The following is a 14,199-nucleotide window of genomic DNA, read 5'->3' on the forward strand; positions in this document are numbered from 1 at the left end:
CAGCTTCGGCTTAGGCCCCCTCATGTGTACCCCGGCTGACGTCATCAGAGTGCGCGTGGAACCGGTGTGTGTGAGCTGCAGCCATGTCCTACTGCAGGCAGGAGGGTGAGCAAGGGCAACAGGCGGGTTCGTTGCTGAGGGGGGTGGAAACTGGGGGCAGAAGTGACAACACGTTCTCTTCATTCTAATGGACAACTCTGCTGTTGAGTCTGACTTTGTGACCTCCATGCCAGACCATCCTCTAGCACTGTGTGCTTCCATATTATATAATATTATGTATTTATGAATTAATTATCATTATGTTCGTGTTATGTATTTTATTGTGTATTACATAATACCAACTCCAGCTATGAAATCTAAATTATGTATAGAACACAGAACAATATATGGAGTCCTGAAACCCAGTGATACTGATAAGAATGTGTGGCTGCGCTTGTCCCTCTTTGTATCGTTATGAAGAGAAAGCTATTGCTGTATATCCAGCAATGGCTTTATTATAATTTTGGATTCAAGAGCAGTTGTTATAGAGATGAGCTGAAACTTCTGTTTTGCATTATAATTTTCATGAACTAGAATTAGTGGGATCTGACATGGAACTTTGCTCCAGGCTTATTAGATTCAAAATAAGTGGACAACTTAATTAATTAACCATCATCTTTCCAAATCATATTGGCCTGTCCAGAGTTTCGGTTCAGTCACCTGCTAATTTTGGTTAATGTAAAGCAAAAATAAAGTGCACAAAACAGAATTAGACTTTCCTATAGATGGATAAGTAGATAGATTTAGAAGAATAGGAATTTTAGGAGTCAAACCAATGTTTGGGTCTAATCCAATTCTGGGAGTGAATAACTGACCGCCGATCAATCGGCCATCCATTTCTGATCGATTTGATCAATGACTGAAATAGACCAGTGTATGGGCCCCTTAACTTCAATTAACCTTGAAGCAGGAAGTAGAAAAATCTGAGGTCAGACACAATAGATTAAGAAAGCAATCTCTTGTTTTCCTTAGTATTTTAGTAAGGGGGCTTTTAGGACCGTTGTAGCCCCTCACACACTCCCAATGAGTTCTGGTTCACCATGAGCTTGCTGGTTAGTCTGTACCTCTCGGTGTTACAAGCCCTACTGCATAGAGCCAAATTAATCCATGCCATGCACTGATGAGGATCAAACAATCCAAAACAGTCTGTATGCATGTTGGATTATTATGGCTCTGTACAAATTAACAAGCTGACACATTGCATTCCAGCGGTTCTGGAGGTGTGTTTAGCTTCTAAGGGCAACAATGGTTAATTTGCATATATTCAGCAGTGATGCACTGGGAGACATTTCAAGCTCACTCCAACCTGAATTGTTGCAAATTCTTTCTGTTTTAAGAAAGCACAATAGAAAATATAACCTTTCCCCTCTGTCTGCAAGAGTTATGTATGTCTCTACTCTTTTAACTAACCCCTTTATAAATACATTAGGGAGAGTGTGGCAAAGGTGCAATGCTTTTTTTTAACACATTATTCAGGAATGGGAAGATAACTTATAAACCATGTACATAAACTGCTGGACAAAATGCCTGTTTGACAAGCCCAGTGTGTTTGAAAATGCAGTTCATGTTTTTTCTCTACTCTCTGGATTCAGCAGCTGGGCGGGTCAGAAAGGTGTGATCATGTGAAATACAAAGTAGAAACAACAGCAGGTGCCGGGCTACATTTCTCAGAATCCCAACATTTTAGTAGAAATCATGTGGGAATTGGTGCATCATGAAAAGTAGATGTGATCAATTGTTACACCTCAACTCAGCTAACAAAATATAGCCGACAGGAACGGTCTCAAAGTGAGTACGAGATGCCTCGAAAAAATAATTACGTAATTAGAGGGAAGTATGGATATTCCAAAAGTTTCCATCTCCTCCTTGCCCCCCCATTTTTGCACACAGACCATCTGAACATATATGACTAGAGCTTGTTGGATATGTTCTCATGGTCACACTCCCTGCCATGTATGAGCCTGGCAGTACTATGCATGCATGAGTATGGCTGTGCTTGTGCAGTAAGCCATACTCATGCAGGTACACTTTAGGTTACATGCATACCGATATAGAGGTAGATACCATAGAGCAGAGTTCCCCAACCCTGTCCTCCAGGCCCACCAACAGTACATGTTTTGCAGAAAACCAGAAACATCCACAGGTGTGGTAATAAGTCTCTCAGCAGAGTTGATTAACTACCTCTGTGGATTGCTACAAAACATGCAGTGTTGGTGGGCCTTGAGGACAGGTTTGGGGAACACTACCATAGAGCCTTCCCGATCCTCGGTCCATCCCTCTGTTCCAGCGCCATCCCCTGTTGAAGATCTGCGACCAGCTGTGTCTTTGGTTCTCCTCGGGCAGCCTTTGAAACTACTTGTGTCCCTGAGTGCTTCCGAAGATGGGGGCAGTGGTACTGAGCATGTGTAAAACTGGATGTTCTCCTTTTTGGAAATACTCGGAAGTAAGTAAGGCTACCCGAGCAGGGCTGTGGAGTCCGAGTAGGAGTCGGAGCAAAATTGGGTACCTGGAAGTCGGAGTTTGAGTCAGTGGTTTCATAAACTGAGTTGTCTGAGTTGGAGTCAGATGATTTTTGTACCTGAGGAGTGTCAAAGAGATATTCTATGTAGCAAGTCAAATAGCTTCAAATGGGGGACAGGACGGACGGACCAAGGGATGGGAAGGTTTTATAGCATCCAGAGCCTTCCCACTACATACTTAAAGAGACACTTAGGCTACTTTCCCACCAAGACATTGCGTTTTTAGGGGACGTTATGGTCGCATAACGTGCCCCTAACGCAACGCATGGTGGTGTTGAAGTTGGACCTCAGATTGAGCTGCGTTATGCAGCTCTCAAAGCAGCCGCTGGAGGTTAGTGATAGGAAGTCCGGATCTTTTTAAGGATTCAGATCATTTGAATCGGATCATTGAAAAGATCCGGATCTTTGAACTGAATCATTTGAATCATTTTACTAGGGAAGCAGACTGGGTGAAATGATTAGCTGGACAGGACTTTCCCTGCACTGTACATTCTGTATGTTCCTGTTTCTTCCAGACAGACATCCACTGTGAACCGAATCTTTGATTGTGGTGATCCGGATGAATCGACTCACAAAAAAGATCCAGATCAAATGAACGATTCGTTCATGATCCGGACAACACTACAGTCCCACCACGAGTCTCCACAGTGCAGTGAATATTAATTAGCCATGTGGCTGGCTGCAGAGGAGGAGGGGAGACCTCCTTTTCCAACATTACTGAGCATGTGCAAGCAGTCTAACGCTGCTTAGCCCAGTATAACGTACAGCATGCAGCACTTTGTTTAAAGGTGCTGCGTTACTATGTAACGGAACGTGTGCACTGTGAATGACCACATTGATTTTACAGTGCTGTGAGTTAGGCTGCGTTACTGGCTGCTGTAACGTGGGACTTTAACGTCCCACTGTGAAACCAGTCTGAAGTGAAAAAAAAAATGATTTAATGAATTGATTGTGTAGTACGGATAATTACTAGAACATTAGTAGCAAAGAAAATGTTCTCATATTTTTATTTTCAGTTATAGTTTTTTTTTTATAACATTGCCTCATTCTCTAATATTTGCAGTTTACACACTACTCAGCATTCTAAATGATTTTACAGAGCAGGCTACGGAACCTTTGAACCTTTCTCTGCAGAGAAAAAGAAAATACGACTGACAGTTGAGATTACAAGCTTCAGAAGACAGAGCTCTCTGCAACTTTGAAAGTCGTGGAGCTCAATGGCTCTTTTGCATAGATAACTGGAGTTTCTTAACTCTTCCTGTACTGGAAACAATATTAGACTTATGTCTCTGCTCCTAATGTTTTATTTCTTAGCTGTACTACACATACCAATCATTATATCATAATTTTTTTTCCACTTCAGTGTTTAAGTATCTGACCTGTAGTCACTTCCGGTTCACGTTAATGCCTGTCAGATCCGCTGCATTTCTAAAACCACCATGGAGTGAATGTGTTGGGCTCGCTAACAATGGCTTTCTGAAATATGACTATTCTATTATAGGAAAGGACAAAATTATCTTTGTTACCAAAGAGGACCATGAAACGCCAAGCAGTGCAGAGCTCATTCCGGATGACCCCAATGACCCTTATGAGGATCACGGTGAGTGAGGCAGAACATTTTCTGCTTGGTTACGTATTCATTGCTGTAAGTTGAGCATTTTCTTTATATGCTTGCTTATTTTTACTTCTGTCATGGGAAGAACAAGGTCTGCAGGCGACCAATAGGGATGGTGGGGTGTGCAGGATAAAAGTATAAAAAAAATAAAGTGTTCACGGATCTCCTCCACATGTCGATCTAAAAACATTGAAGGTACTGAAGTTCTATAATAAAGTAGACTTGCAAACAAATAAGAGAATTCTGGTAAATCTGAATGCTCTGCCTAGTTGAGATCTAAACATTAGATTTATAAGTATACTTGAAGTGAGATAAAACTGAATAAACCGTCCCTGTTACTCTGTAACTGAAGTGTGTAGTCGCATACAGGATTATCTTGCTTTCTCTTTAGTTCAGGATCATCTAAGGCCTCTTTCACAGTGGGACGTTGCGTTTGATGCGACGTTAAAGTCGCACAATGTGCCCCTAACGCAGCGCATGTAGGTTATAAAATTTAACGTTATTTTGCACTGAGTTGTGTCTCTTGGTGCACCGTTTTCGTCGAATACTGATGGAACGAAAACCGCGCATGCGTTTCATTTAAAAAAATAAATTACTGAGCATGTGCCACACACAACGCAGCAAATGTATTGCTAAACGCACAGCATGCAGCACTCTCTAAATATTGCTACACGTTACACACAATGCAACGTGTGCACTGTGAATGTCGCACAGACTTTGTATTGCTGTGCATTATAAATTTTTATAACGTGCGACTTTAACGTCCCACTGTGAAAGAGGCCTTAAAGCAGTAGGATTAGCCATACTATGCCAGGGAAAAAACACATATATAAGTAGATAAATACTTGATCTACTTAACACATGTATTGTACTGTCCACGTTTTGATTTCAGTGAATCTTGTATAGTAAATGAAGAGAATTCTGTTCCTGGTGGGGGCCATGTCTTTTGCCCACAGTTTGAGACTAAATCCTGATGTCATTTCTGCCCTTTACTTTTTTTTTTTCTCCTCCAACCGCTGAGTCACCTCAGCCTTCCTTCTAAACACAAGTGAGCAGGGGATCGTGTTTCAGATAGGCAGCTAGGCAGAGAAATAAATGGAAGAGGAGGAATATATTATCGATAAAAAGAACCCCCAGCATGCAACTGTTTGGCGCTGACTATTAAAGGGCCATTGCTCCTTAAGTATGTGATAACTCCAAACCATAACAGCAGAAAAAGTTTTGAATGCAGGATTAGCATCTTTATCGCTTAATACACTCAGACCAGTTGCTGTTGAAATTTGATTTTTATGGTGACAATCCTGCTTTAAAGTTGATTTATTTAACCAATTCCGGAAGTTGCTTATTGAAATCTTCGTCCTGTTTGGGACCTATTATCCCTCTCCCATCACTGCAGCCCATGCAGTCGGCTGTGGCTATGACAGCAGAGCTCCGTGAGTCGGTCAGTAGCCTATTTTTATTGGCTCCTGATCATGTGATCACAGCGCCGGGAGAGCAGCACAATTGGTAAAAGTGACGGGTCCATGCGGCATGATGTGGATGAGTCCCATTTCTGTACCAGAAAGTCTCTCGTCTTTAAGGGGCCAGAGATGTCTGGTACTTAATGATTAAGAAAAAGCTAAAGTCCAATACTTACCCCGGTAGAGGGAAGCCTCTCCATATCCTCCTCCAGACCACCAATCCAGCACTGGACACTCTGGAAGTTCACAGCCATGAACGAGCCCGGCTGTGCAGATTATTATTATTATTATTATTATTTAGTAGTGGGAGGTTTTTTTTTTGTTTGTTTTTTTTGTTTTGTTTTTTTTATGCCTTGCTCCTGATAAGAAGTGAATTTATATTTACTTTTATCGGACTACAAAGCAGCCTATAGGTGACATGTACAGGATATATTAAGTCACTTTATTACACTGCGGTTATTTTGAATATGGTTAGTAGAGAGGCACATTGCGATGCTTCTGATTCCAGCTTACATGCTATTGTATAGCAGATTGTATGAAGCTGAAACTGGGTCAGTTAATGTGATTTGCTTTACACTTGCATGCCAGCTGGAATTTCTAGCATCTCATTGGCCATCACTAATGATTAGCATAATTCCTCTGCACAGAGCCAACCCCTTATCCTTCCCCTGTCCTCCCACTGCTCCCTCCAGCGTGCATAGTCAGCTCAGCGTTCTCGGGATTAGACTGGATCCTCCCTGACTTCCTCCTGTAGGTGGTGATGGGAAAAGAGGAGGAGTTTGTACAGATTGCTATGTAGGCTGTTCGAGCCACCTCTGGCATTCACACTGGAGGTCAAATTTGCTAGATATTAATCAGAAACCTCTGATCTGTGTGCTTGTGTGGGGGGCTATGTCTAAAAGTATTAGAGGCGCAGGATGGGAAAACATGTCAGCTTCCAAATCCCTCTCATTTCAGGTGTCCTTTAAGATTATTTTTTTTTGTTTTGTTTTTTTTCTTTTATTGGAGAGGTCCCCTTTAACATGGAGATGTTGACCATAGCTTGAACTGTATGCAGAGCGTTGACCAACCCATATACACTCTGTGATCTAATTCACCATCCATCCTACTCTCTCTGGTTCTTCTGCTCACGCCAATCCCTTGTGTCACTCCTATAAGCTGCTATATTTAAGCAGTGCTGTGCAGTCGGAGTCGTGGAGTCGGGCAATTTTGGGTGCCTGGAGTCGGAGTCGGGAAAAAATGCACCGACTCCTAATGAATTTGTAACTGTAATTAAAATAGAAAATATGATAAAATGTTCTATTTCTCAGATAATAGTCATTAAAAATAATGTATATATTCAGTAATAGCTGTGCTTAGTCCACAAAAATGAAATAAACCAATCAAAATTAGTTACTTGTGCTGCTTCAATAAAGCAGTCCCCGTATTTTTAAGGTCAGATATACATATCTGATTGTTACTGTATATATGATGTGTACACAGGAATCTCTTATATATACTAAATAACATCTATGCTGTAAGAATAAAGCCTGATGTGTAGCTGTGTCACTAATAGAGATGGTCAACGAGATGGAAATAATTCTGCATTGATGCTGATTTATGCAAATGTATGCACTCCCTTTGCTGATGAAATCAAATAATTTGATATGTTGTTAAAATTTGGTTTGGTGACTACAAATTAAAGGGTAACTGAGACGGATGAAAAGTAAATTTATTTTTTTTATTTTTTTTATACATAGCTGGGGCTTCCTCCAGCCCCCTTCAGGCTAATCAGTCCCTCGCTGTCCTCCACCACCCGGATCTTCTGCTATAAGTCCTGGTAATTCAGCCAGTCAGCGCTGTCCAGCCGCATGCCGCTCCCACAGCCAGGAACATTCTGCACCTGTGCAATAGTGCTGCACAGGTGTAGTATGCTCCTGGCGGCGGAGTGTGTGCATGCGCACTACGCCCGACTGGCTCAAGTACCTGGACTCATAGCAGAAGATCCAGGTGGTGGAGGAGGACAACGAGGGACTGATTATCCTGAAGGCGGCTGGAGGAAGCCAGGTATGTATAAAACTTTAATTTTATCTGTCTCAGGTTTACTTTGTTACACAGTAGTACTGTACTCTACATATGCACTCCCCACAGAGCTGCAGGGAATCCACTGAGAATGTTGTGCACATTGAACACAAGGGTGTTGTTTGTTTACAATCTCCTCATTCCCCTGCAGAGTACCTGCACATCATTCGTACATGTACCCACACTTACATTACCTAGGGCCTGATAGATGTTCTTTGTTCCGGTTGTACCTTTTACAAGTACTCTTACCAAGGACTAGTTTTAGTCTAAAGGGAATAAATATAGTAGTCTACATATCCCTCTCACTTCAGTTGTCTTGTAAAATTCCTAAGCGTTGGCAGTTAAGAGACTAATTTCATGTTACATACTTTTAATCAACAAAATTGTAATATGCAAATTAGAGCAGTCGGAGTCGAGGAGTCTGAGTCGGTGGATTTTTGGACCGACTCCACAGCCCTGTATTTAAAGAGACACTGAAGCGAAAAAAAATGATGATATTATGATTTGTGTGTGTAGTACAGCTAAGGAAAAAAACATGAAGATCAGATACATCAGTCTAATTGTTTCCAGTACAGGAAGAGTTGAGAAACTCCAGTTGTTATCTCTATGCAAAAAAGCTATTAAGCTCTCCAACTAACTTGGTCTTGGAGAGGGCTGTTATCTGGCTTTTATTATCTCAACTGTAATTGAACTGTTTACTTTTTCTCTGCTAGGGGAGAGGTCATTACTTCACAGACTGCTCTGAAAGACTCATTTTGAATGCTGAGTGTTGTGTAATCTGCACATATTATAGGATAATGCAATGTTAGAAAAAACACTATATACCTGAAAATAAAAGTATGAGAATATTTTCTTTGCTGCTAATCTTCTAGTAATTATTCATAGTACACAACCAATTAATTATATCATATATTTTTTTTTCGCTTCAGTGTCTCTTTAAGGGTGGTATTGCTCTGCATTTGTTTCAAAATCGTTTTAATTTAAGTGACTTTTGTTGCTCACGTTGTAACAACTTGAGAAGTTGTATTGCTTGTTTACACTGGTTTGCTGTAGCTCAAGTCTTTGCTAGACCCAGAATTTCTGCTGTACTCTGTACAGTTCCCGAAATTCCCCTGCAGATGGCAGTCTTCACTCACTCTTTTTGTCTTGTATCCATCCACACAGTACCCAAAGTCAGTGTGTTCAGAGCTCCAGAATGTGGAGTTTATACTCCACTATGTGGCATTGGTTGCTAGATTATAGCAAATTCATTGGCCATTCCTGCCTTCCAGAATGTGACTGGGGAGCCGGTAAAATTTCATCTGCTTCAAGGGGTTAAATTCAGATAGCTGCTGATCCAAATACAAGATTATCCCAGCATGCCGAGTCAGCGGATGGCTCTGTGCATGTCCTGGTATGGCAGGCACGTCCCTGCAGATTATCTGTGCGTGTTCATTAAAGGGGGAGGAGCTATGAATGCAGCATGTTTTGCATATAGTGTAATAAGAAAAAGACTAATGTGGCACTCCCCTCTTGATTAAACAATAGAGATCACAGAATGTGGATACAAAGGCAAATTGACACTCCCCACTGCTGCAGAAATTCCAACTGGCGTTGTAATGGATGTGTGCTCCGTGGAACCAGCGTGAAGAAAGAGCAGTGTAAGTTTAACATCAGAAGAAAAAGATCGTGCACCATCCGTCCATGGCCAAAGTGATTTATTGTGCTTCTGGCAACAACAACATGTTTGAAGTAGCATAAACTATTTTATACATTGGATTGATCAACTATGTTATACATTCAACATGTCTATTGCAGCTGTGGGGTGAAGGTGGGTTCACTGGGAACAAGTGGGATCAACAACGGCCATTTCACATCCTCCTAGAGGCTTGGTCACACTGCGTTCCACTAAAACTAGCATCCCAGAGGACACGAAACAGCTGTCGCCGATCCAGGAGAACCCACCTCCACCCCGCAGCTGCAATTATTGTTGCCAGAAGCATAATAAATCACTTTGGCCATTGACGGATGGTGCACAATCTTTTTCTTCTGATTTGCATATAGAACCTAAAGCCTTCCTGAGCCAATAGGATTCAAACATGCAGTGTGCATAATATCATATCTTGTGCAATCCAAGGGATTTATACATAAAGATTACGATAAATATGCATCCAACTCCATTGAAGTAAAGCGAACCTTGTGGAAACCTAATACAAGTTGCCATGATATTTTTGGTCCATGTAGGGCTTGGGAGTCGTCATTTGCTAAAATTGGCTATTTATATGTGCACTAAGTGAGACTTCGGCCTAAGTCATATAAATTGTACTTACCCTTTCCTCCTGCTCCCAGTTGTCATCTTTTGCGATCTTTATTGGGCTTCAACTCACCCATTAAATATGTTCATAAAGGTGCCATTATTTAGGTGCACTGCACTGGAGTTTACTTTTAACTAGTATTTTCTCCAAAGCCAAGTGCTGGGTCTAAAGGTAGCCACACATCTAGCGATTTTGGCGGCCGTTCGTTCAAGTGAGATCTCTCTCTGATTGAATCTGAATCGCACCAGATTCAGAAACACCTGATCTGTTGCATGCGTGTTCAGGGTCTAGGGCTGAAAGTATTAGAGACGGAGTATCAGCAGGGCTGCCAGACAACTGGTATTGCTTAAAGAGAATCTGTACTCTATAATTCTTACAATAAAAAGCATACCATTCTATTCATTATGTTCTCCTGGGCCCCTCTGTGCTGTTTCTGCCACTCTCTGCTGCAATCCAGGCTTGTAATTGCCAGTTTTAGGCAGTGTTTACAAACAACAAACATGGCTGCTAACCAGCATGTGATAGGCTGAGAGAAGCTCAGTCTGTGACTCATGCAGAGCCTGGAGGGGGCGTGAAGAGGTTGTATATAACTTCTACCTATCACATCAGAGCAGCACATTCCTGCCTGAGCCGACAAAGCTGACAAAGGAAAGATTAGATTATATAACAGAGATAACACAGCCACTGTGCAACTAGGAAAGGCTGCAGTAAGACGGACCACATTCGAACAGGTATAGGAACTTATAGGATAGAAGAAATAAGGCTGAACATTTTGTTAAAGAGTCTCTTTAACCACTTGAGGACCCACCCTTTACCCCCCCCTTAAGGACCAGCGCTGTTTGATGGGATCTGTGCTGGGTGGGCTCTGCAGCCCCCAGCACAGATCAGAGGGCACGCAGAGCGATCAGATCGCCCCCCTTTTTTCCCCCCTATGGGGATGATGTGCAGGGGGGGTCTGATCGCTCCTGCTGGTGGCATGTTACGGGGGGGGCACCTCAAAGCCCCCCTCCGCGGCGACATTCCCTCCCCCTCCCTCTCCTACCTGTCTCCCCAGTGATCCGGGCTGCACAGGACGCTATCCGTCCTGTGCAGCCAGTGACAGGACGTCCTCTGTCACATGGCGGCGATCCCCGGCCGCTGATTGGCTGGGGATCGCCGATCTGCCTTACGGCGCTGCTGCGCAGCAGCGCCGTACAATGTAAACAAAGCGGATTATTCACGGAGCCCCCCGCCGTGATTTGACAGGAAGCAGCCGCTCGCGCTAGCGGCTGCTTCCTAATTAGTCAGCCTGCAGCTGGCGACGCAGTACTGCGTCGCTGGTCCTGCAGCTGCCACTTTGCCGACGCACGGTATAAGCGTGCGGTCGGCAAGTGGTTAAAAGGAAATAAGTATGGCCGCCTCCATATCACTCAGGTACAATTTAAACCACTCAAGTGTTGCTTTAGCAGTATGCTTGAGTTCATTGTCTTACTTGAAAGGTGAACCTCCGACCCAGTCTCAAATCACTGGCAGACTGGCACAGGTTTTGCTCAAGAATATCCCTCTATTTAGCACCATCTATTTTTTCCTTGACTCAGACTAGTTTTCCAGTCCATGTTGCTGATAAACATCCGCATAGCATGATTCTGCCACCACCATGTTTCACTGTAGCAATGGTGTTCTTGTGGTGGTTGGATTTGTTGGGTTTGCCCGAGACGTAGTATTTTCCTTGGAGGCAAAAAAGTTAAATTTTCGTCTCCTCTGACCAGAGCATCCTCCTTTAAACATTAGGGGCGTTGCACACATGTCTTTTGGCAAACTCAATATGTGCCTTCTTATTTTTAACGCTAAGCAATGGATTTTTTTCTGGCCACTCTTCCATAAAGCCCAGCTCTTTGGCGTGTACGGCTTATTGTGGTCCTATAGACATTCCAGTCTCCGGCGTGGAACGCTACAACTCCAGCAGGGTTACCTTTGGTCTCTATGTTGCATGTCTGATTAATGCCCTCCTTGCCTGGTTCGAGAGTTTTAGTGGGCGGCCCTTTCTTGGCAGGTTTGTTGTAGTACCATGTTCTTTCCATTTGATTATGATAGATTTGATGGTGCACCAGGAGATATTCAAAGCTTTGCTTTTTAATTTATTTATTTATTTATTTTTTACTTCAACCCTGACTTGTACTTCTCAACAACTTTGTCCCTGACTTGTTTGGAGATCTTCTTGGTCTTCATGGTGTGATGCCTCCTGCTCTGTGATTTTAAAGACTCTGGGACCTTTCTGAAAAGGAGTGTTTATACTGACATATCATTCTACAGTAATGATACCCATACACGGTACAATAAAAACGTTTGATTTTTCCAGTCTTCTCTTCCACCAAACCGATCGAACCAAATGAAAGTTGAAAATAATTTTTTAAAAAAAAATTTTGATCAAGAAAATCATTATCCCGTGTTGTTGTTTTTTTTCCCTATAAAAATCCGATCAGACATGTTGGAAAAATCTTTATATTCGGTCTAACGGAATAATCAAACTAAATTATCTAATAAAAGAAAAATAAAAAAATTGTACCATGTATGGGCACACAGGACTTCATTTCACAAATTTGGAGACTTTTGAAGATACAGTAATTGGTTACACCAGGACTTTTTGGGGGCATAATACATATGCACATGCCAGTTTTCAGTTTTTTTTTTTCTTCTCCTTTTCACTTCACCAACTTTGTGCAGATCCATCACATAAAAATCGACATATTTCTATTACAGGTTGGAATGTAACGAAATAGGTACAAAGACAAGGTGGTTGAATCGTTTTACAAGGCACACTGTATATGTGGAGGGGGGGGTAAAGCTAGGAGAAGCAGTGAGGCTGCCCAGATGAGGCATCTACTTTGTTCCTCATAAGTAATGGGTACAATGTAAGCTGTTTTGATGGCAGGTACTGAAGTGAACAGTCCGTACAGCCTGTAAAATTGCTGCCCAGAACATGCGTGTTTATACATTCGTAGAATCCATTAAATCCTTTTATATTTCTACACAGGTTTGATCTTGCCTAATGGAGACATCAACTGGAATTGCCCATGCCTGGGAGGAATGGCCAGCGGACCCTGCGGTGAGCAGTTCAAAGCTGCCTTCTCCTGCTTCCACTACAGCCAGGAGGAAGTGAAAGGCTCTGACTGCCTAGAACAGTTCCGAGCCATGCAAGAGTGCATGCAGAAATACCCCGACCTCTACCCCCAGGAGGATGAGGAGGACAGCAGCAAAGACAAGCCAGGAACAGAAGAAGTAACTGCCCCGTCAGAGGCTGCACTAGTGGAACCTGAGGAAGACAGCAGCAAAGATCAGCAAGTTACAGAAGAAGGAACTGCACTGTCAGAGGCTGCACCTGTGGAAGCCAAGGAGTCCAGCTAATGACAGAGGGAGGAGGCACATGCCTCCAGGATAGAAGCTGTACCTCATACTGTTCTATGGACCACAAACGCAGAAAGAGCTGTGCTCCAACACGGTACCGGCCCACAGCAGAATACTGATCCCCACCAAGTGCGAAAGAGGTTACTGATCACATCTACTCCTTCACCTATGAACCTGTAAGCTAGAAAGACATTGCTAGTATGTATAAATGCTACAAGCTAGTAAACCGGATATTCTGTGGCACTTTATAGGTTATGCTAATTTCTTATGTTCTTTCTGTGGAATCTGTAATCTGGGAACAACCAGGAATTCTTTCTAAACTCATGTACTCTATCTTGCAGTTAATATCAATACAAGATTGTGGCCTAAAGGGAACTGACCAAAGATGGGCATTTAGAATAATCTGAATCTTTGCTGTGCAATAGCCCCAAGATTGAAGTCTTACCTGTGAGGCATAGCTGTGCTTCCTGGTATTTATTGCTGAAAAAACCCCACAGAGGTTGTATGGTCTCTGCCTGACGTAAAGTTGGTAGTCTACTTGTAACTATGTGTGCTTCAATAACATAAAATGATACTGTGGCTAAAATGCAATATACAACTGTTTTTGATTTTCATTCATGTCAACCTACAGAGTTTGGCCCCTTTTCCACAGATGGCTGAACTGCACGATTGTTGCCTTTCAGCTGCAATTTCATGTAGTCAAATGGCAGCGTTTGATGCTACACATGCCATCGTTGGATATGTGGTTGTGTTACCCAGCGTCAAAAGAAAAATGACAGTGCTTCCAAGCACGGAAGGGGGGGGGGGGGGGAAGAAGAGGAGAGAGA

General features: G+C 42.6%; 1 protein-coding gene across 1 annotated transcript; it reads left to right on the top strand.

Moving 5' to 3' along the window:
- Nucleotides 1-19: 19 nt before the first annotated feature.
- CHCHD4 (coiled-coil-helix-coiled-coil-helix domain containing 4) lies at nt 20-13,620 on the top strand. The gene is made up of 3 exons (XM_068253071.1): nt 20-105; nt 4,060-4,158; nt 13,002-13,620. Exons 1-3 carry the CDS (start codon nt 84-86, stop codon nt 13,370-13,372), a joined length of 492 nt encoding a protein of 163 aa, XP_068109172.1. The 5' UTR covers nt 20-83; the 3' UTR covers nt 13,373-13,620.
- The last annotated feature ends 579 nt before the right edge of the window (nt 13,621-14,199 follow it).

Source organism: Hyperolius riggenbachi, chromosome 9, assembly GCF_040937935.1.
Source record: "Hyperolius riggenbachi isolate aHypRig1 chromosome 9, aHypRig1.pri, whole genome shotgun sequence".
Taxonomy (NCBI): domain Eukaryota; kingdom Metazoa; phylum Chordata; class Amphibia; order Anura; family Hyperoliidae; genus Hyperolius; species Hyperolius riggenbachi.

Bases quoted from the DNA above. Each gene is read 5' to 3' on its own strand.
- CHCHD4 (XM_068253071.1), top strand. From the start codon at position 84: ATGTCCTACTGCAGGCAGGAGG. The intron at 106-4,059 runs GTGAGCAAGGGC...ATTCTATTATAG, and splicing joins GTCCTACTGCAGGCAGGAGG to GAAAGGACAAAATTATCTTT. The intron at 4,159-13,001 runs GTGAGTGAGGCA...ATTTCTACACAG, and splicing joins TGACCCTTATGAGGATCACG to GTTTGATCTTGCCTAATGGA.